This window comes from Dermacentor variabilis, chromosome 9, assembly GCF_050947875.1.
Source record: "Dermacentor variabilis isolate Ectoservices chromosome 9, ASM5094787v1, whole genome shotgun sequence".
In the NCBI taxonomy this organism is placed as follows: domain Eukaryota; kingdom Metazoa; phylum Arthropoda; class Arachnida; order Ixodida; family Ixodidae; genus Dermacentor; species Dermacentor variabilis.
Genome location: NC_134576.1, coordinates 76,976,256 through 76,996,282, shown reverse-complemented (window position 1 = coordinate 76,996,282; position 20,027 = coordinate 76,976,256). Strand labels below are relative to the sequence as shown.

Below are 20,027 nucleotides of genomic sequence, written 5' to 3'. Positions count from 1 at the left end.
TTATACGGACAGGGCCATAAATTGTCCGAAAAATTGTTTCAACTCACCGGAAAAAAAAGAAGAAACCGCGTCGTGAAGCATAGCCGCACCGTAATTGTCATTATGCGCTAGGCAGTTAGCCGAAGTCAAATTTAAATCCATTTGGTGTAGGTAGGTTATGCGTAACTCAGTTCGCTTCATATCGAGGCCTATTTCGTTGAGAAGTGCGCGTGAGGCAAATGTCTAATATGTGTTTTATAACAGGCGGTTATCTTGAGTTAGCTTTGCGGTTACACAGTGGTAGTTTTGGCTGACGTATATTTAGGTTGTAAAGGTGTAGCTGTCATGGGGCATAGCACGCGTTTCTTAATTAATCTAGGGCGCACGCGGTGTCTCCAGTCACAGCACGGGCACCCAGATGTATATCATCTGCATTGACAGCCATTCAGATCTGTTGCAGACGTAGCTCAGCGCCCCCCCCCCCCCACAAAAAGAAGTTGCACTTCTTTCTTTCTTTTGTGCCCCCCCCCCTCCCGATTTACGATTCTCTCAAATTTCGAGGGTATCCATTTTAGGAGGTATGGGTTCGCTGCATTTGAAAGAAGAATACATATAAATCTATAGAGTCCAGGGAGCATATTTTCTTTAAAACCGTCAATTGGTTTGCAAGAAAACTATTACGAATGGCAACGCTAAAAGTTTGCCGGCATGGGATTTATTTATTATTTATTTATTGCTTCTTCTTTCGTTTCAGGTTCGGCATAGCAGTGCCGCAGCCCTACGGCTCCACCGAAATCCTGGGCGAGGTGCAGGTTCAATCAAGGGAAGAGGACTGTAAGTTCCCTGCGTTGTGAGCGTACGCGATACCGACACCACGCGGGCATTCTCTCCGCGGTCGTTTCACTGGAACAGCGCAACATTAGACGCGGGCTGATAACGAAACGCGGGCGTCACAGGGCGAGTGCCGACCGCTGGAAACGGTTATGGCGGCGTGATCCATAGTGCGCGGCCTGATATATCTACCGCATGAAGCGAACGAACATGAAATCCGAGGAAAGTATAGGAAAAAACAAAAGTGTTAGGTCTCTTTTTTTTTCTATAGCGAAACTTTTTTTGCCTGTTCGCTTCACTTAGCGGGTACTGGCTAGTGCTGTCTGGCCGATTATACAACTAGTTGGCCCTTAAGTATACGCCGCTGGATATGCGCCGGAATAGACAGTTTGGGTTCGCGGGTACGCGCTACTGGGCATTTTAGCACTATATATATATAGTGCTAAAATGCTATAGTGCTATATATAGTGCTATATATGCTAAGTGCTATAGTGCTATATATATATATATATATATGATTTCTTGGTCAGTGCCCCCGAATGAGTATGTGCGCACTGGGCCCGATTGATACCCTAGCAGAACAAGACGCAAAAGGGAAGAAGTCGATAGCAGATGACTTCAGAAGTAAGCTACGCGTAAGTGAACAAGTTGGCAACAGGAGCCGCCGCCGAATGGGGAGGAAGACATTAGGCGAAGAAAGTTGGTACGAGCGGCTCTTGGAGGGAAACAAACAAAACGGGACCGGAGCGTGCATTTAGCGAGAAGCGTTGAGTTACACATATAGAAGTGAGGAAGGAGAAGTAAGGACTTTGTAGCAGACGTCAAACAAAGCTTCGCTTATAACCGATTCCAACATATGCGTGCGGTTCGCCATTTTTTCTTATTGTACGGCCGAAGTAGTTACAGAGAAATGTTTATATGCGCTAATCGTGTCTTTAATAGAGGAAACTGAAAGTTCAAGAAAAAGAAAAGCAACTTGCAGTTTGGTGAGAGCCGGACCCCGTGCTGTGCAATGGCTATGCCAACTGAGCTTGCCTTCTGGGCCGTCTGTCTACAGATGAAACGTGCTGTGTCTTGTTAGTAGCCTTCTGGACAAGCCTCCAGACCTCCAATATGCTTCTTTGTAAGAGCGGGCAATAGAGTGGGCTAAGTGCACTCAGCGAGAGAAAACCTTTATTTACCATGAATTCAAGGGTCACTTAGAGAAAGAAGTCGCCGATTTTCTTCTTCGCCCTGCATCCTATGTATTGTGCAACTTTTGGTTGACCTTACGCCAGCAAGGTTGACGGCATCCTCCGCGATGAAACCCCGGTGTGACGCAAGATACAGCTGCGGAGCGTCGAATGCAGCCATTGCCCGCCTTGCCGGCAAAATTCCTGGTGTGTCTATAGGAAGGGTTTAGGGGCTGCCGTAGCTTCTGCGAAATCCAGTCCTTCCTCGCGTAGTCTTTGCTATGGTGTCGAACGGCGCCTTCATATCCGAACCGTATCTCAGCGACTGCGGAAGGCAACGGGAGCGGCGCTATACACGTGAGTTCGCTGTAAAGCCACGAACCAGTCTTCGGGAACTCTTAAGTTCATTCGCTGTGAAGGTGTCACGATCCGCCCGGATTCGTGAACGAGGGAGGGCTCGAGGCACCCTCCGTTGAACAGACGCTCCGCAGCGTGGTGGTGATGAACGATGGCTGACCGCCGAGCAGCTGGGCTCATCGGTGTCTATTGGTGCCTGACCACTGTTGCCTACCGTGCCTGGCAGGCCGCCGAGCCTGGCGGGCCAATGGAGATTATGCCCGAGGGCGTGTCACATGCTTGTTACACCCCCTTACCCCCAGTTTGTTAACTCAAGGAAACAAACGTCCAAGCTCAGAGCATAAGGCTTTGCCTCCGTCCCAGATAAGTCGATGGTGCCTGCTATCAAGGCGAGTAACGGTCCGGAGGACTGCGCGGTCGAGTACTCCGCCTGGGCACCGGTGTTGACGGGTGGGGTGTGACAATGCCGGCTGCTTCCTGAGCCAGCCTCGCTCCGTCCTCAGGGTCCGCAGTGTTTGGCCTTGTGAGTGGTGCCGGACTTGACACCGGCCCAACTGGCGCCGCACCATTGGCAACGCTTGCCGTCTCCGAGATGGGTGGTGCTCCGCTGGAAACGACTGATGTTGCCGCTAGTCCTTCTGCGGGCTGGAACATTGAAGTGGCAGTCGAGGGTGCTGGCCGGGTCATGAGCCGAGGCCTAATATGGTCGGCGTGTCTGTGCCACTGGCATGTGGACGAGCAGCGATGAGGCGCTGGCAAGAAACACCACCTTTCTGACGGACCAGGGTGGGTCAGGACGGAAGTTCCTGGCGAGAACTGGAGCTCCCGACTCCGGCAAAGGCCCACGACGGAACCCTCTGTCAGCAGCCAGCTTCTGCTTCAGCTGCTTCAGGATCACTGTGGATCGGAGGTCCGGATGCAAGACGTCCAAGGTTGTCTTGACAATCCGACCCTGCAGGAGCTCACAGGGGGCACGGTCAGGGACATCGTGGAGCGTGGTTCGGTACTGGAACAATATCCGAGCAATCTGCGTCAGGAAATCCCGTCCGGCTCTTCTTGAGCTTGTCCTTTATGGTTTGCACCACCCGCGGGGCTGCACCATTTGAAGCAGGGTGGCACGGCGGAACCATCATCCGGTGGATTCCGTTCTTCGTCAGCCAGGCCAGGTACTCTGCGCTGGCGAAAGCAGGACTATTGTCGGACACGATAACGTCCGGCAGCCCCTCGGCGGCGTCGACCTGTCGTAGTGCTGCAATGGTCGTGCCTGCTGATGGAGTGATGACAGGTAGAACCTCCACCCACTTCGAAAAGGCGTCCACCACCGCCAGGAAGTAATGTCCCTTGAAGGGCCCCCCAAAATTCACATGCAGGCGAGACCAGGGTCTCTGTGGTAACGGCCAGGAGGTGATTTCCACATGACGTGATGCCCGCTTATGCTCCTGGCAGATTTGGCAGCTCTGCACCACGTGAAAGATGCCCTGGTCCAGGCCAGGCCACCAAACATGGGACCGCGCCACCATGTTGGTCTTTTCCACGCCAGAATGACCCGCGTGCAGCGACTTTAGGACCCTGGACCGGAGGCTTTGTGGGATCACCACCCTGGAACTCCACAGTAGGCAGCCTTCCTGCAAGCTCAGTTCGGCGGCCTTGTTGCTATAGGCGTGCTGAACCAATTCCTCCTAACGGGACACCACCTTGACCACCTGAGACAGGGCTGGGTCCCGGCTGGTCGCTTGCGATACCGCAGATCTGGTGAGCACCTCCGGGTACGCGTGCTCCAGCATGAACACTTCAGCAGGTTCTGGAACAGCACCAGGCACCCCTAGCAGGGGCGGGCGGCTCAGGGCATCAGCAGAGCCCAAGTCTTTTCCCGGACAGTAAACCAACTGGTAACTGTAAGCTGCCAGCCTCAAGGCCCAGCGTACCACTTGAAGAACAGCCTGCATGGGAACTGCCTTGTCAGGCCTCAGCAGCCCTAACAGCGGCCTGTGGTCCGCAACCGCCTCGAACTTCCGGCCCCACAGATACTGGTGGAAGCGTTCGACACCGAACATGAGGGTCAGGCCTTCATTGCCCACCTAGCTGTAGCATTGCTGTGCAGCATGAAGCCGACGAGAAGCAAACGACACAGGGCGTTCCTGGCCATCCTTGTCCCGGTGCGCCAGGACGGCTTCCACGCCGTACTACGACGCATCTACGATCAGGACGACAGGCTTGGCAGGATCGAATTGTACCAGCACTGGAGCCTTGGGGATTAGCGCCTTGCTGCGCTGGAAGGCCCGGTCCTGCTCCTTCCAGACCCATTGCGGACCATCTCGAAGCAGAAGATGGAGCGGCTGTAGATGCTCTGACAGGTTCGGCAGGAAACTCGTGTAGAAGTTGATGAGGCCGACGTAGCTCTGAGGCTCCTTCTTGCTCTTGGGCTTAGGCGCCTTGAGCACAGCATCAACTTTGCGGGGAGCCGGAGCTAGGCCAGTCTGGGAAATGACATGTCCCAAGTAGTCTACACTGGGGGCCAGGAAAAACCACTTTTCCAGCTTGAGCTTGAGACCGGCGTCCTGCAGCCATGCCAGGACGTTGTGCAGATTCTGCAGGTGGTCCGCGTCGTCGCTGCCAGTAACCAGGGTGTCATCCAAGTACATTGGCACGTGCCTCATGCCCCTGAAAAGGTTTACCATCTCCCTATGAAATATGGCTGGGGTTGAGGCCACGCCAAATGGTAAGAGCGTGTACCGGAAGAGTCCCAATGTTGTCGATATTGTGGCATACTTCCGGGAGGCATCCTGGAGCACCAGCTGCTGGTAAGCATCTCTGAGGTCGAGCTTAATAAACTTCTGTCCACCGAACAACGCTGACCAGGGATCTTTTATCCGGGGCAGCGGGTACTTCTCTACGGTAGCGACGGGCTTGATGGTAACCTTGAAATCCCCACAGATCCTGACACTGCCGTCTCACTTGAGCACTGGTACGATGAGCGCGGCCCATTCAGACGTCTTTTCGGGCACCAGGATGCCCTCTCGCTGTAACCGTTGCAGCTCCTGGGTGACCCAGTCCTTCAGGGTGAACGGCAGTGGGCGAGGCTTGAAAAAACGTGGCCGGACTCCCTCAGGTACATAAATGCCAGCCGTCGTGCCTGCGAATGTACCCACCCGTGGCTGGAACAGGGACTTGAACTTGATCAGGAGGCCCGGGGACGTCTTTCACCGCATGCAGGCTGGCTTCCTGGTACTCTGGCAGACGAACGCCCAGTGCATGAATTCAGTTTCGGCCCAGCAGCGTCGGCGATGACCCCTTGTTTAAGTAAAGGGGAAGGGTTGCCAACCTGTCGCCAAAGCGAACGCTTACCTAGGCCTGACCCTGGAGTTGGGAGAGCTGTCCGGAGTAGCTGCGCAGCATCACGCCCGAAGCCTCGACGGACACGCCGGGGAAGGTACGCTTGAACAGTTTCTCGGCCATGACCGACGCGCTGGCTCCTGTGTCCAGCTCCATGGAAATGCGGTGCCCGCATACTTCGACGGTCAGCATGTACGGGGGCACATACGACGGAACGAAGCCTGTGTGCCACATGTCGAAAATGAGCGGATCCTCGGCCACGGTGTGGAGCCTGGCGGCGGAAGAACTCGAGCCTGTTGCCGCACGCCCCCGTTGGGTACCCTTGGGGTGGCTACCCTGAACGCGGGCTTATGTTGTACCTGGGCTTGAACCAGGCTGCTGCTGCTGTTTGCTGTTTGCGCCTCAAGTAACTCTGCGGCATGTTTCGTCCACGTACCACTGCAGCTAAGTCCACATATGTCTGTTCCTCCCTGTGTCCGTGTTCTACGATATTCTTCTGCTACAATATTCTTCTGCCTCGAGGCACCCTCCGTCGGACAGACGCTCCGCAGCGCGGTGGTGATTGATGAACGATGACTGACCGCCGAGCAGCTGTGCTCGACTGTGTTTATTGGTGCTTTGACCAATGTTGCCTACTGAGCCTGACAGACCACCCAGCCTGGCGGGCCAACGGAGATTATGCCCTAGGGGGCATAATCTCCGTTGGCCCGCTACATCTACAGCCGCTAGTCATGTAGCTAGTCATGTGACCGTCACATGCTTGTTACAGAAGTCAAATTCGTTCTTGTGACCTTCGCTGTAAAAATGTTTACAATACAAGGCAAATTCGGGAATTCCGCAAGGGCATACTGAATCATTCGTTATTCAGTTAGTTGCGTTGTAGAGACATTCGACTGTATCTAAATGCCGAAAGGGGCAGAGGGAGGTCCGTTATCCAAACTCAGCTGCTAGAGTACTGCACTACTCGTGCCAAGGCACGCCGATAACTGCTCCGCCCGAGCGTCTCATTTTAGCTTGTGAGGGGGCAAACATTCTTCGAGGATTGTAGCAGAAGAAAATTGTATAACACGGAGACAGGGAGGAACAGGCATACGGGGACATAGCTGCAGAGTTACGTGGACGAAACATGCCGCAGAGTTGCTTGTGGCGCAAGCGAGCTTGTCATCTATTACTAACCCTCTCAAGAGGAAATCATCTACACTACACTGTCATGGAGCACACGCACTGATGCATGGCGCGCAGTACTACGTACCGCATTGTGGCCTAGTGTAGCTAGTCATGTGACCGTTTCGGCCCACTATATGAGCCACTGACACTGAGGAATAAACGTTCTTCTTTTGCCACTACCCACCACTTGCGCCGCGTTACTTCACACACTCATCCAAGTTCAGCCTCTCTAAGCTAAATGTGATTGGTGATGTAGCAAGCACTGCTAAACGTCACCGCATGCGGTACATATTGCATTGACTTAAGGAACTTCAGTAGGAACCAAGGCATCTTTCTTCTGGAAATCCAACGTCTCCAGTGTACTCCGGTGGTCCTAAATCCAACATACTGCGTGGTCGCATGCAAAGTCGCTTGTCGTTTCGACCCTTCAAAAGTAGTCTTTAGCTTTTCGACGAACTCTGTGCAGGCTAAGTCGTAATGTCACGACTATCACCATGGGCAAGTTGACTTTTCTTCAACATGCATTTCTATTAATTAGGTATAACAGCATTATCACAAATTCATCCGCTTCCTTAAATTATTTCGGCATTACCGCTAAAAACGACATTTCAGTTTTCCTGTGCTTTCCTTGGCATTATCTCTTGGCCTAACGTACCCCCGTATTCTGGACCGTTCTTACGCTGAACAGCCTACCTCGACTCAAGACATTAAATGACAGTGCTGCCCCTCAATAGAAGCGGTGACAGCGCTTCAGTATCGTTCATGGCAATTATTAAGACGAGCAGCGTTTTAATGGGTCGAGAGCCGGCGTTGTAATCAACTCGGCAGAGTGGAGGAACAGATTCGAATCGAGCACTGTTTGAATACGGGAGGCAGTTTCTGAATGGAGCCCCTCGGTTCCCTTCTCTTTTCTGGCCCGCTGCCTATGCTGGGTTCGATACGGCCGATGGTAATAGTAGCGATCGACTTCAGTGTGTAAACAAGATTGTAGCCCTATAGAAGCCACGTTGGCCCGATGAGGAAACCAGTTGCTCAGGACGTCCGGTATTTGCCCTGCAAGCCACCTTCTCAAACATTGACCACTAGCTGCACCATAAGATTACAACAGACGGCGTTTCATATTGTTCAGCGGTGACACCACTAAACGACCGCTGAGAATGTCCGTGTGGTAACTTGCATGCTGCGCACTCTCTACCGGTGAATCGCGTTAAGATCTCGGTGCAGCTCGTTTTACAATGCCAGACGTCATTAGAAACTGCGCCTGCACCGTACGATCCTGTTAAGCAAACTTGTGCGTAATGAAGCGTTCTTTATTTGTACTTTGTTTTCATGTAGTATTGTCGGTGCACAATATATGAATAGTATTGTTCGTTTGAGAGCTCTAGCGTAATGCTCTTGTGTAGCTTTGACAATTAAGTCCCAATGTCATTGTGTGTGCATTAAGTGCAACGAACGCGTTTTTATACACAAATCATGTGAATAGGTGTATAGTAGTACAAATGCACAGTATGTGCTGTTTATGATGCAAGGAGTTGGCAGCACCGCAGTGGGGCGCCAGCGCTCTTTCACTATGCACTACTACTACTACTACTAGTACTACGAGAGGTGTATTTTTTTATTTGTCACGTGATTATGGTATTTACCGTTGATATGAGTATAACGTTGAGCTTTCACTTTCGGTTCTTTCCAGGGAGGAAGTACTTCGAAGGAGAAAACTGGAGGGTTCATCCCGATTGGTATTTTTGTTGTTTTGACTCTTGCGCGAAATTCAAACGTACAATTCGAAAGGCTCGACGCAAGGCCTCGTCTGACCGCTGTCCTTAAGCAATTGTCTTGCGTTTCAGGGAATACTGCGTGGACATCCACAGCACGTACGACACGCCCGAAACGATAATCAAAGATTTCCTCGAACGCGTCATGAAAGAACCCTCCGAAACAGCGGAGCGCTACAAGTGGAAGCCGGACTCTAAGAGGCAGTTCTACAACACCATGGTCTGTAAGTAGGCCGGCTCAAGAAACAACACCACCAAAAGCTTGCGCCAATGACTGTATATTCCGAACTCAAATGGACGCTAAAGAAGATCACTAATAAGTTCAGACTAGGGCAGTATGGTTTTCAAGACGGCGTTCTAAATTATTTTGGAAAAAAAAACGAGGCTTCAACTTTCTGACAAAATTAACTTTAAATGTAACTCTTACATTTCTCGCGTTAAACGCAGCGCCGACAAATCAATCTAACGTGATCTCTTTCAAGGTGTTCTCTCGTGTTTCACGGCTTTCCGGCATATTTGGGCGTATTTCATGTGCACGACCTCCCGCAGAACTTCCCAACGTTGCGGTTCTGCTCATTTTTCGAGCGTATAGCGTAGACCTTCTTTAGCAGTGAGCAGGCGAGGTGTCATTCATCTAGTGGAGTCGGCGAAAGTCGGCGAAAGCAGTGAATCATTCGCAGTTGGAGGAGTGCAATGAACTAATCTTTAAAATAATAAATTATGGGGTTTTACGTGCTAAAAGCATGATCTGATTGTGAGGCGCGCCGCGTAGTGGAAGTCCCCTGAAATTAGGGCCGCCTGGGGTTATTTAACGTGCTCCTAAATTTAAGTACGTGGGTCTATTCGCATTTCGCCCCCATCAACAAGCGGCCGTCGTGGCCGGGATTCAATTCCACGGCGTCGTTCATAGCAGCCCAACATCATAGCCACTAAGCAACCATGGTGGGTATGAACTAATTTAGCCGAGCTTCACATTTCTCTTTGGTTACCCTTGGAAGGGAAATCGGTGTGGATTTCGAAAGCGCTCGTGTGCCCGGCATTGTGTGCACGTTAACAAAACGAAACACACAAACACACACGCACACAAGTGGCCAAAAGATTAATCCTTATCTCCCACTATGACATTCCTTCTAACTGCGCAATTTGGTACCTTAAACACCACAAGTTAATTTAGAGGGGCACTACAGCTGAATTCGGAGTTGTATAACTAAACTCCTGCAACGGCAAAACAGTCACGCTTACCACGTGATGCAACTTGTCACTCCCCCCCCCCCCCCCCACGCCCCCTCCCCCACCAAGAAGAAAATAGAAAAAGACGACAAAAGACAGAAAACAAAAGACTGCTGGCAGTGCCACCTCGGCGTTCTCGCATCAGCTCTGTGACCTCACGAATTAACTAAATCGCCTCGGATATAGTTAATCGTTCTTTCACCAAAAGGCTACCTCGCATTTTAAAGGATCTGAAGGCTCAATCTAAAATGATTCCAGAACTTTTCCTCGTGTCGGCACGAAGAGCCCTAATACTAGACGACAACTAGAAGTCCGTGACATTACGATGGCGAAACTAGCGCTTAGGTGTCACCGCGACTTGACAAAAAAAGAAGGCAAAAAAAGACTTCATGCTCTCCAGTTACGATCGACATTTTCCCCGCCAAATTATTGCGAGTAAAGCGTCAAACTAACGCTTATTGCTTATCCTCTTTTAGTTTACCCTTAGGCTCACCTTTACACGTCGTGATTCTCTAAACACGGCGGTATCCCCTAGCAACGGCGTTGCGCCAGCGATCGTCATTCGGCGCGCCTCTGTGCTGCGCAGGTGACAAGGACCTTGTCCAGAGCCTGGTGTTCGATGCCAAGGTGACCAGTCCGGAGAAGATCATGGCCCGCCAACCTTCCAAGCAGCTCTACTCCCATGTTTCAAAGTAAGCGCTGCCGCTTCGTTCGGCCTGTCGTTACGCGGCCGCGTCTGAGCTGGCTTCAGGGACTACTCCTCAAGGTTACTTCATTCGTCTTACTGTGACGTACTGATGAACGCATTCAACAGACCTCGATTTATGAGGGAGGGGGGGGGGGGTCGATGTGACTTAGCAGATATGAGACTGCCGTTGCAGCACTGGGTGGACGGATCGAACCCTGAGCTTGGGCGGCCGCACTTGGCCGAGTCAGGTTTACCTCAAAAGGTTTGGTGGGGCGTTATCAACACAAAGTTGAAACATATTCCAGCAGGAAATGCCAGAGTTTAGCGAAAGCTAACGGGTGGACCTCGGGTGATTACATAAATAAGATAATTACAAAAATGGGAACAAGCAGTAGCATAGTATCGCGCGTTATTTAATAAAGTTCGTGCGCGGCTTGATTTGAATGCTAACCAAGTAGTAGACGTCACATTAACTTACTAACATTAACACCGCGTTCAGAAAAATAAAGCTAAATTTTAAAGTCGTTTTTGTTCGTATTACAGCTTTGTTTGCATTATTAACGGCCACAATTGCTGGCACTGTGGTGACCCTATTTTCCTGCGTCATTTTCTAAAAAGCCACCTTGAGGCCTAGCTCCCTTAAGCAAGCTTGGCAACAGAGAACTTGAAGGCGGCTGGTAATTCAGCGACGGTTACGAAACTCCCTTTCTACGAGTGAAATCTTGTTCAAGGCCATACTAAGCACTAATTTAGCAGTGTCACCTTAATTGAGCGCAGTGCTCGCTATTGTCGCACTGACCGGAGCATTCGAAGCACCTTTGTGGCACCGACGTTTCCCCCCCCCCCCAAAAAAAAGAAAGCGCGCCTTCAAGTTATCTGCCTATCGCTCTAAACTAAATGGCGGCAAAATTTTGAAAAGTTCGTTATTACGTTCTACGGAGAGCGCAGTTCGGCGCGTCAGTCTGAAATGTGAATAATGAACGAAAATTCGTTTTAAAAAGAGGCGTACTCTCCAGATAAAATCTAAAGTTTTGTGGGCACGTATGTTCCTGCTCTTTGAAATTTACTGCGAAATACATTTTGCCGCCATTACTATATATGCAGTTCTCTGTAAAAAAACAAAAAGTACCTTTAAAGGTGCAACGTTGATGGAAAACATTTCTGTATCAACTGCACTTGTTGCAGGAATGTTGCTGTGAGCACTTGATACAGATCAGTTTTCAGGAATATAGATAACAAAGATGAGTAAAGCAGTGTTTTCTTTTTTTATGTAAAGTCAGGGAGTTGCCTTGGACGAACTGAGACGCGACCCAATAGTGTTTTCTGGCGTATTGTCTTGCATGATTTGGCGTTGCCAAGCAATGATCTGTCGTTTTCGTGTGTGTTATAACAAGAGTAAGACAGCTGCAACACGACGTTGCCTATAGCGTGCGGAGTGTGGTATACAAATGTTTATGTGCGTTGTGGTCCTATTAGTAATAGCCATTTAAACGTATATAACCACGCCCACCCGCGGCGTGTTATTGTCACTAATAAAGCAAGAGTGGTGCCAAACCTTTCCTTGAGAATATTTGACAGTATTGAAAAGCACTTTTAGAGGAAAAGAAAAAAAGAAAGACTGAAAGATTATATGCCTAAAAAGAGGATTTGACAACAGACACTGTTTTGGCATCATTGTGTGTGAGCGCTGTTTTTTTTGCACTTAGCTTGTTTGGTATGTGTTTTGCATGCCACTTTGATACCAGTGCATATTCGGCAGTGTTGACCATAATACAGCGTTCTGTGACGGTCGCTCGACCAAAACAGTGTGTGTTCATCGAGCGGCCGTAATAATGTCTCTTTGTTGAATGCTTCGTGTGCTTGTGCCCGTTGGTTGGCTTCTAGTCTGAAAAAACTTCAAATAACTTCGTTTCCCTTAATTTTTTTCATAAAAAAGTTAATTCTGCCCCCCGAAACCCATGCACCGAAATGGAGGTAACGGCTCATTCTGGCGGCCATGTTTATTTTTTTTTTCTCACCGCTTGTCACTATTTGGTTTCCCTCGGCGAACCGCGATGATGTCAGTGCCTCAGGTTCGCTCGAAATGTAAGTTATGGTATTCTGGAAATTTTCGGCAGGCATGTTTTTCGCTCTTACCTTAGAGAATTGGTCAACTTTAAATTTCGGTCCGAAAATGAGCACCATTGACCGTTATAGATTTGTTCTTTCACTGTAGTTTTGTTTCACTAACTCCGCGTATTGCCGGTTTCTTTTCAACGAATGAGCGGATTGCTCCGGCGCCTCAGCCCATGTATAATTCGGAGTGAAGCATTTTTCTTCAATGGCGCTCATTCTTCAGCAATCACGATGTTACGTTGGTTTAGGCTAATAAAGCTTATATGACAGTGCAAAGTAGATTTCATAACCAATGTCTACATTTTCTCTCTTCTTGTTTTTTTTTTGGGGGGGGGGGGGGAGGGGGGAGTTGCCTGATGAAAAGGGGGGGGGGGCTTCCAAGACTGCCTCCTAAAACGAATATGTTAGACCTTTTATTGTGAAAAGTAGCATTGAAACTTTATAATAACAGCAATATTGATTTGTTTGAAAGCGTACGTGCGTGCACTTGACAGAGAAAGAAGACAACATTGATAGCAGCCATGTTTGAATAGCATAGAATACTAATTAAATCCGACCCTTACAAAAATGTGCAGACGCGCCGGGAGCAACGCGACACAGCTTTGCCTGTCGCTGCCCCGGGCGCCTGAGTCGTTCTTGTATGGTCCGAATAAACAGCACAACTTAGCACATGGCAGTGCAAAACACCTGCCTCATAGTTTTACATGCATTGACAAAGAATATCATAATCATAATTATAGTGTGATAATATGGTCATAATACAAGCAAGATAACAAGCATGATTTTATTTTATGGTTAAATAGTTTGATATACTTCATATCGTAAGGCAAAAGGCTTACAAAAGGGAAACGGTCAGAAAAAAGTAGCTATAGCATGTTCATTTAGTCGAGAACCGTACTGACTTCGACAGCTTGCTCCGGAATTTCCCGCCCAGTTCATGTACGTTGTCGTTAGCGGTGTCCTTTCCAGTGGGCATGTTGCTCTCATGTGTGCCGTCTTTTGCTAGCTGTATACGTTTCAGACGAAACGTGCACGAGCCACGATATCCAATATTCATATTCCCTATCACTAGGGAAACATTGACATTTCTATATTATTTACCCGTGATGTCAGAGATTTTGACTAACACTGCCCAAACGTTCTTACAATCGCACTATTAAATTTTTAAAAATCATTGTTGCATACCACTGGCTCAATCATGTACAGAGCCAGTGGACTGCGCATTTGTCGTGTACGAATGTCAAAGACACGTAAACATCTTAACGTTTCTCTTTGCACGTAACTAGTTGTAAAATCTATAAGCCAACAGGCTCGCTGCTCACTTGGTTGAGTTTCGGACGTGGAGTTTGAATTCTGGGAGTTGAGCCGGCACTTGCGCGAGTGCGACACAGAAGCACCGACGTGTGCTTCCTACCGTATCGTATTCCATTTTGCCCTGTACGCGGAAATATTCCCTGGAGAATTCATCGCGGTGTGTACTTGTCTCACCCGGGCTGCCCGTGTGAATTCAATCGCCGCTCTTACGAAGGCGCTAGCAATTGGAATCTCTTACGCAGTCAGACAAGGGGGAAGGTTATCTTGTACGGGATATTCTCTTGTCGCTTTGCGCGTCGAATCGGGCTCTTGAGAACGATGCAGCCATCTAGCGCAAGTGTTCCTTCTTGTTCATAACCGAAAATTGCATATTCGATCCAGGCGCCACTGGCAGCAGTTTATTATTATTAATATTTTTTCACTTACATCAAATAAATTAGGTCGTATTTTGTTTTTCAGTTAAGTCAAGAGATCATATCGTAATTTCGAATACGTTGCTGCTGCGAATGAGTCGATTCGCCGACCGCATGGGGGCGATGCTATCGATGTTAAGACAAACGTACGTGCCCAAGGGCAGTCGGTGCTTTTGTGCCGCACTCTCTCAAAGGCCGCTGGCTTCTGTGCCTGTGTGCACTGGCGTTTGTTTTTGTTTTGCTCTGCTTCCACCCCCCTCCCCCTCCAATTTTTACCAAACTCATAAGCTGCCGGTCGGTAAGTATGAAATGCTTGCAGGAGTGCCAGGTAAGAAAACTTCCTTACTCCACTGACCATAATCTTTCTTTCCCTCCTGTGCGTTATACCTTCTTCTTAGATCTCTGGGTCGTGTCTCAGTTTTTTTTAGAACTTGAGCTGGAGTAAACTCTCCTGAATATTTTTTTTAAAGTAAGAAAAAAAAGGAGAGATACTAAATGGTGTTGATACGGGTTGTACGAAGGACCGTTCGAACGCAGCTGCGTAGTGACGAGCACCGAACCGAATGCGAATCGAATATTACAAAGCGAATTCGATAGACCAGCAAGGTAGACCCTATTTACGGGAAAGTCAGAGAGGACGGTCTGAATAGGCCTTTCGTAGCCCACTCGGGAAAGGGAAAGCGGAGCAAAAATTACGGAGATGAAGAGTGAAGAGGAGAAGGGAAAAAAAAGGAGTGGAAGCGTCTATGCGTACATTACCGCAACGACTCTACTAAAACCATATTCGTCCAGTCCCGTGGCACGCATGTATGAATCACAGTAAGGCGTATGACGGTAGCTGCATGGGCTTGTTAGTATGGCATCTTGTACTTTCTTGCAGCGCAGCCAGAACGTCAAGAACTGGGAATTAAAGGCACACTAGGCAAATACACAGCGCTGTGAATTTGCCTAATGCGCTTTTCTGTGGCCCTGTCATTCTCCGTTCGCTTCGACAAAGTAGAAGATGCAATAAGACCGCTATCGTTCGCCTTCCAGTTGAAAAATCGGGCCATGGACCGAGAGCGGTGCCGTGCGATCGTCTCCGCCCTGTGGCGCAGGGCAGGAAACGGTTAGGTGCGCATCTCTGAGGCGTATATACTGGCCAAATACACTAGATGTGTTCTAAACGAGGCATAACTTCAGAGTAACGTGGAGGCTTGAAGTGAACAACAGTAGTCCAAGAAGTAAAGTCGCCGGAGTCAGCGTTTCCGCAAGGTCACTTCCCTACAACAATGGCACCATTGGCCTTCCTCGTTCGAACACTTCTGATCAATACGCGCTGGCATGCTAGCGTATCGGGCACTTGAAAGTGCTCGCAGTCATTGCTGTTTGCGCCCGGCCGATGAATTGAACATAACAGCTTGTGTAAAGGTGGAAAGCTCAGTTGAACGCAAATTGAATGCGAAGTCATTGATCATTAAATAGCCACCGCATGCTGCTGAAGCAGAAATAGAGCGTGAAGTATCGATTCCACTTGATGAAAATTCAATACGTCTGCCGTCTCGCAGAATGCAAGTGCCGTGTTAATGAAAATGCAGGTCGAATTACGAAGTCGAGAAAGAAAAAAAGCGAGCACAATCCTAATCAAACCAGTACGAGGCCGGAACTTGAGGATGCCGGCATCTGCCAATTGTTTTTCGCTTAACAAACGGCAATGAATAAGCATTAACGTGAGCCACCTGGTCATTTTTATTGCGTACATTCGTGGTCACGTGATGGAAGCGTGCAAAATAAATCTATGAACTAGCCTTAACGGAATATACCTTCCAAATATTCTCGCAGCGTATCTGTCACCGGATATTTACGATACCCGTGCCATCTACGCACGAAGGTAACCTCCTTACGGCGGCTTTTCTGGTGCTACTCTTCGCTTACTGCTACGTAAGCGCTCAAAATTGGTACAGTCATTACGATGACTGCGTGAAATGATTCAGTTCTGATAATTCGTTACTCGAGGCTGTCGAGCCTTCGCACAACCCTGAAATCAACCACCGCAGAGAAGGAAACCTCCGTCCTCGCGCAATCGCAATGTCCAAGGCAAAACCCACTTTCATGCTGAACCCTGATGTTTCTAACCTCTCCTTATGTGTTTGGTGTGTGTGCATTAGCCCACTTCATAGGCTACTGGCCTTATTGCCCAGGTAACGTGACCCTTTCTACCGCGTTTTCCAGTGTCTAACGCATGTCCCAGAGAGTCGAGAATGTAGTCTGCACGCCGCTCTTATTCCTAGAGTTGGAATTCCTGTGAACCAAGCGAAGTTTAACGTTCTTTCTTCAGGGTGCGCTTTGTTTCTGAATTTTGTGATAGCATTCAAATGCGAGAGAGAAATAGCTTCACCTGTTGCTTGACAGCTAATGTTGCTCTGAACTGCAAGTATTACGGCATTTACGCTAAGTTATCGCCTTTAATTGAAAGACATGTGTGGAAATTCCGACTAACGAAGCAATTTGCGGACAGTTAACTATCAAGACTAGTTAACTATCTGACAGGCCAGTATTCCAGTGCCTCTTCTTCGTTATGCATATTGGAAAGCAGGTACGTACTTAGTGATTAACTTGTCGTAAATGTAGCAAAACGTAATTATTGCATGTAAAATCAAGCATGTCGGTTGCGGTCCCCTTCTAAGAAATGAAAGGAAATGTATAGGGAGAAAATCTGGAAGAAAGAAATAAAATTCTATTTTTTCTTTTTTTTTTCTTAATCGCATTCCTTAAATGCGATGCAATCAGCTCCCGACTTAATGTGTGATGATCCAACTACCATCTAAGGGAGTCTGGGTAGTAGGATACTTGGCTAAGCAGCGCATGCAATGTCGTAATAACAAGGTGTAGGTTTGCCGAATGGCGCGTAACATTGAAAACGCACTCGAGAGGCTTGTGTGAAAGCATGCTGCCTTGCGGGTCGCGCGACCACTCGCAGAGACACGACTTTCAAGAGCAACGGCATCGTGATGACTTTTGTTGCAACGAGGAGCGGTTTGCTGCGGTTCACGGACCACCGTAGCGAAGAGGAGAAGAACAGCAACTCCGAAAGGTGCGTCGACGCGTGAGTGGGCGGGTAAGCGTCCGGTCGAGTGTGAGGGACCAGGTAACTCCGAGTTAGCGAGTGAGTGAATGGGCTAGTGAGTGAGTGGATTTGCGTGTAAGTGTACCAGTGATTGACTGAGTGAGTGGATGGGCAGGCGTAGGCGAATGAGAGAGTGGATGTCAAAGATGGAGGTGAGCCAGCTGTTGGGCAAATCAACGGACAGAGTTCGTTTGTAAAGAGGGGAGTATATGTAGATTGGTAAGCGTATAGACAGGCAAGTCAGTGAGTATATAGGTATATTTGTGGGTAGGCGTGTAGGTGGACAGGTAAATGTAGGCGAGTGAGAGGGATGGTCGCGTAAAGGTGCGGGCATGCGAGTGGATGAATGGGTGGACGAGCGTGGGTGTACGATTAGGAAACTTGGTTAGCGGAATCGTAAATGTCGGTGTAGGCGAGATAGTGGATGATTGAGGTTGACGATGAAACTTGAGAACTAGCTTTTTAAGGACTGCGAAACGGGGGGGGGAGGGGGGGAGGAAGCGACAGAACGAAAATGCTAGGTGTTAAATTAAGAGGCAGAAATATAGCGGTGTTGATGCAAAAAAGCCGGAGAGAGAGAGAGAAGAGAGAAAAGAAAGGCATGGAGGGTAACTAGACTTAGTCCAGTGTGCTACTCTACTTGTTGGGAGGGGAATAGGCGAGAGAGAGAGAGAGAGAAAACATGAGTCTATATCGAATTTTCACATGCACTAAGCTAGGTGCGGCATGTCTACAGTCGGGTCGGGCGCTCAAGTCCGTTGGCTTCAGGTACCGAAGAAGCGCTCGAGTGCCTTTTCGGGCTGATGAACTGTGAGGCCAGGCTCCCAAGACCTTCGCTTCTGTAAATGGTCTATCGTCCAGACTGTTCAGGTACAGCGGATATTGTAATTGTGATTAGGAAAAAGGGTGCAGTTGGGCAGGTCGTGTAACATCAGGGGCTTAGTAGAAAAAATATAACGGGTACTTCTGCATTTGTATACGTTGTAACTCAATCACACTAACTGCATGGCATACACGCCCTCATAGCCCCCCTCCCCCCCTCCCGCCCATCTCGCTCCTTAGGCCCACGTAATGCCGTGAAACAAAAAGCCTGTGCGGCAAGTCAATGAAAAGTGACTGGAGTACCTTGGCTGTTTCCCTTTCTAGACCATTCTACGAGCTTCACACTCGTGCTATCGACGAGCTGTTCTATCGACGCGCCGTCGACTTTCACCAGATCAGCAACACCTCCTTCATATACTCAGTTCCGTTCGACGCCGGTGAGTACGAACTGCTCCTCGATCTGTTCGGTTGCTCTTTGTATAGTGTCATGCGCGCACAAGTCGGGCACATGTCGTGACGTGTGCATTAATTGATCCCTGTAAGTGCTACGCCTTGTAGTCACGTGTTCATCTTCCGACTTTTTTTTTTCATTTTGCTGGCAGCGTCCTCTGACAGGGCTGTTGACATTACGCTTAATGAAGTCGACCGAAGTCATGGCAGCCATGAAGTATTCCGTAAAATCGCGATTTTCTTCATAGCGAACGAGACGGCCTTTGCCGGAAATGTTTAAAATAATGTTTGAAGCCGTTTCGAGAGTTACACGATCAGTTCCTAGTCGCTTTGCAGCAGCTAGCGTTCTGGTTGGATACCCGCTGCTTCGAAGTCGTCGAAGAGGGCAGCTCTGTAACTGGAGCGATGAAGCTAGGAAGGCTCGAAATTTGTGTAGAAACCTTCAACGACGATTGCCAATGTAAATGAATAGCCGAACGCTACAAGCAAGCTATTCACTTTATTAAAGGAATGAAGGGCTCTCGAAGGCGCTCATTTGCCGCAACGAGGAAATTCACGTAGCCTTTGTTGTTCCGTTGCGTATTTCCACGGAGTACGGAGCCGTTAACCAGCGGATTCGTAGCGATACTACAGGCGGAGAGCAGGTGCGTCTCGAATAACTTCGATAGCTGGCGCTCGGTGCCGAACGCGTCTCGCCGTGCGAGAGCGCGTGCCGTTCGCATCAGCGCACTTGTATCGGCAGTGAAAGTCCGGCCACCAACTCTGGGTGTGGGCGCAGACCTTAGCCTCCACCGATGGGCCTTTAGCTCTCCTTTGTGCTCACTTTGCGTTCTTTCGTATGCCCGGCGGTTGGCGTCCCCCGACGCTCGGTAACCCTTAACCGGAAACTCTCACTCGCCCAACTTCGCACTGACTCGTCGCAGGTGCCCGGTATGCGGCCAACGACAACAGCCCCGTCTACGTGACCGGTAGCCGCGCGGTGTTTCTCGGCACGGAGAAGAAGGCCCCGGCGGCCGTCGTCGGACTGCAAATCAAGCACTCGGTCTTCGAGGAGAAGTTCCTCAACATTTCGTCCAAGGTGTGTGTGTGTGTGTGTGTGCGTGTGTGTGTGTGTGTGTGTGTGTGTGTGTGTGTGTGTGTGTGTGTGTGTGTGTGTGTGTGTGTGTGTGTGTGTGTGTGTGTGTGTGTGTGTGTGTGTGTGTGTGTGTGTGTGTGTGTGTGTGTGTGTGTGTGTGTGTCACCGGCAGCGGCGGTGTTGGTGGTATCTCTTCGTCCGTC

The 20,027-nt window shown here is 49.2% G+C and overlaps 1 protein-coding gene across 1 annotated transcript in view; it reads left to right on the top strand.

Annotated features, from left to right (window-relative positions):
• Positions 1-20,027, top strand: part of LOC142557005 (voltage-dependent calcium channel subunit alpha-2/delta-3-like) — a 210,538-nt gene that overhangs the window by 166,312 nt on the left and 24,199 nt on the right. Inside the window, exons 23-29 of the mRNA XM_075668523.1 lie at positions 734-813; positions 8,530-8,575; positions 8,684-8,835; positions 10,428-10,533; positions 17,331-17,444; positions 18,624-18,736; positions 19,673-19,827. Of these exons, the coding sequence (XP_075524638.1) occupies positions 734-813; positions 8,530-8,575; positions 8,684-8,835; positions 10,428-10,533; positions 17,331-17,444; positions 18,624-18,736; positions 19,673-19,827 (766 nt within the window). The remainder of the gene's footprint in view (positions 1-733; positions 814-8,529; positions 8,576-8,683; positions 8,836-10,427; positions 10,534-17,330; positions 17,445-18,623; positions 18,737-19,672; positions 19,828-20,027) is intronic.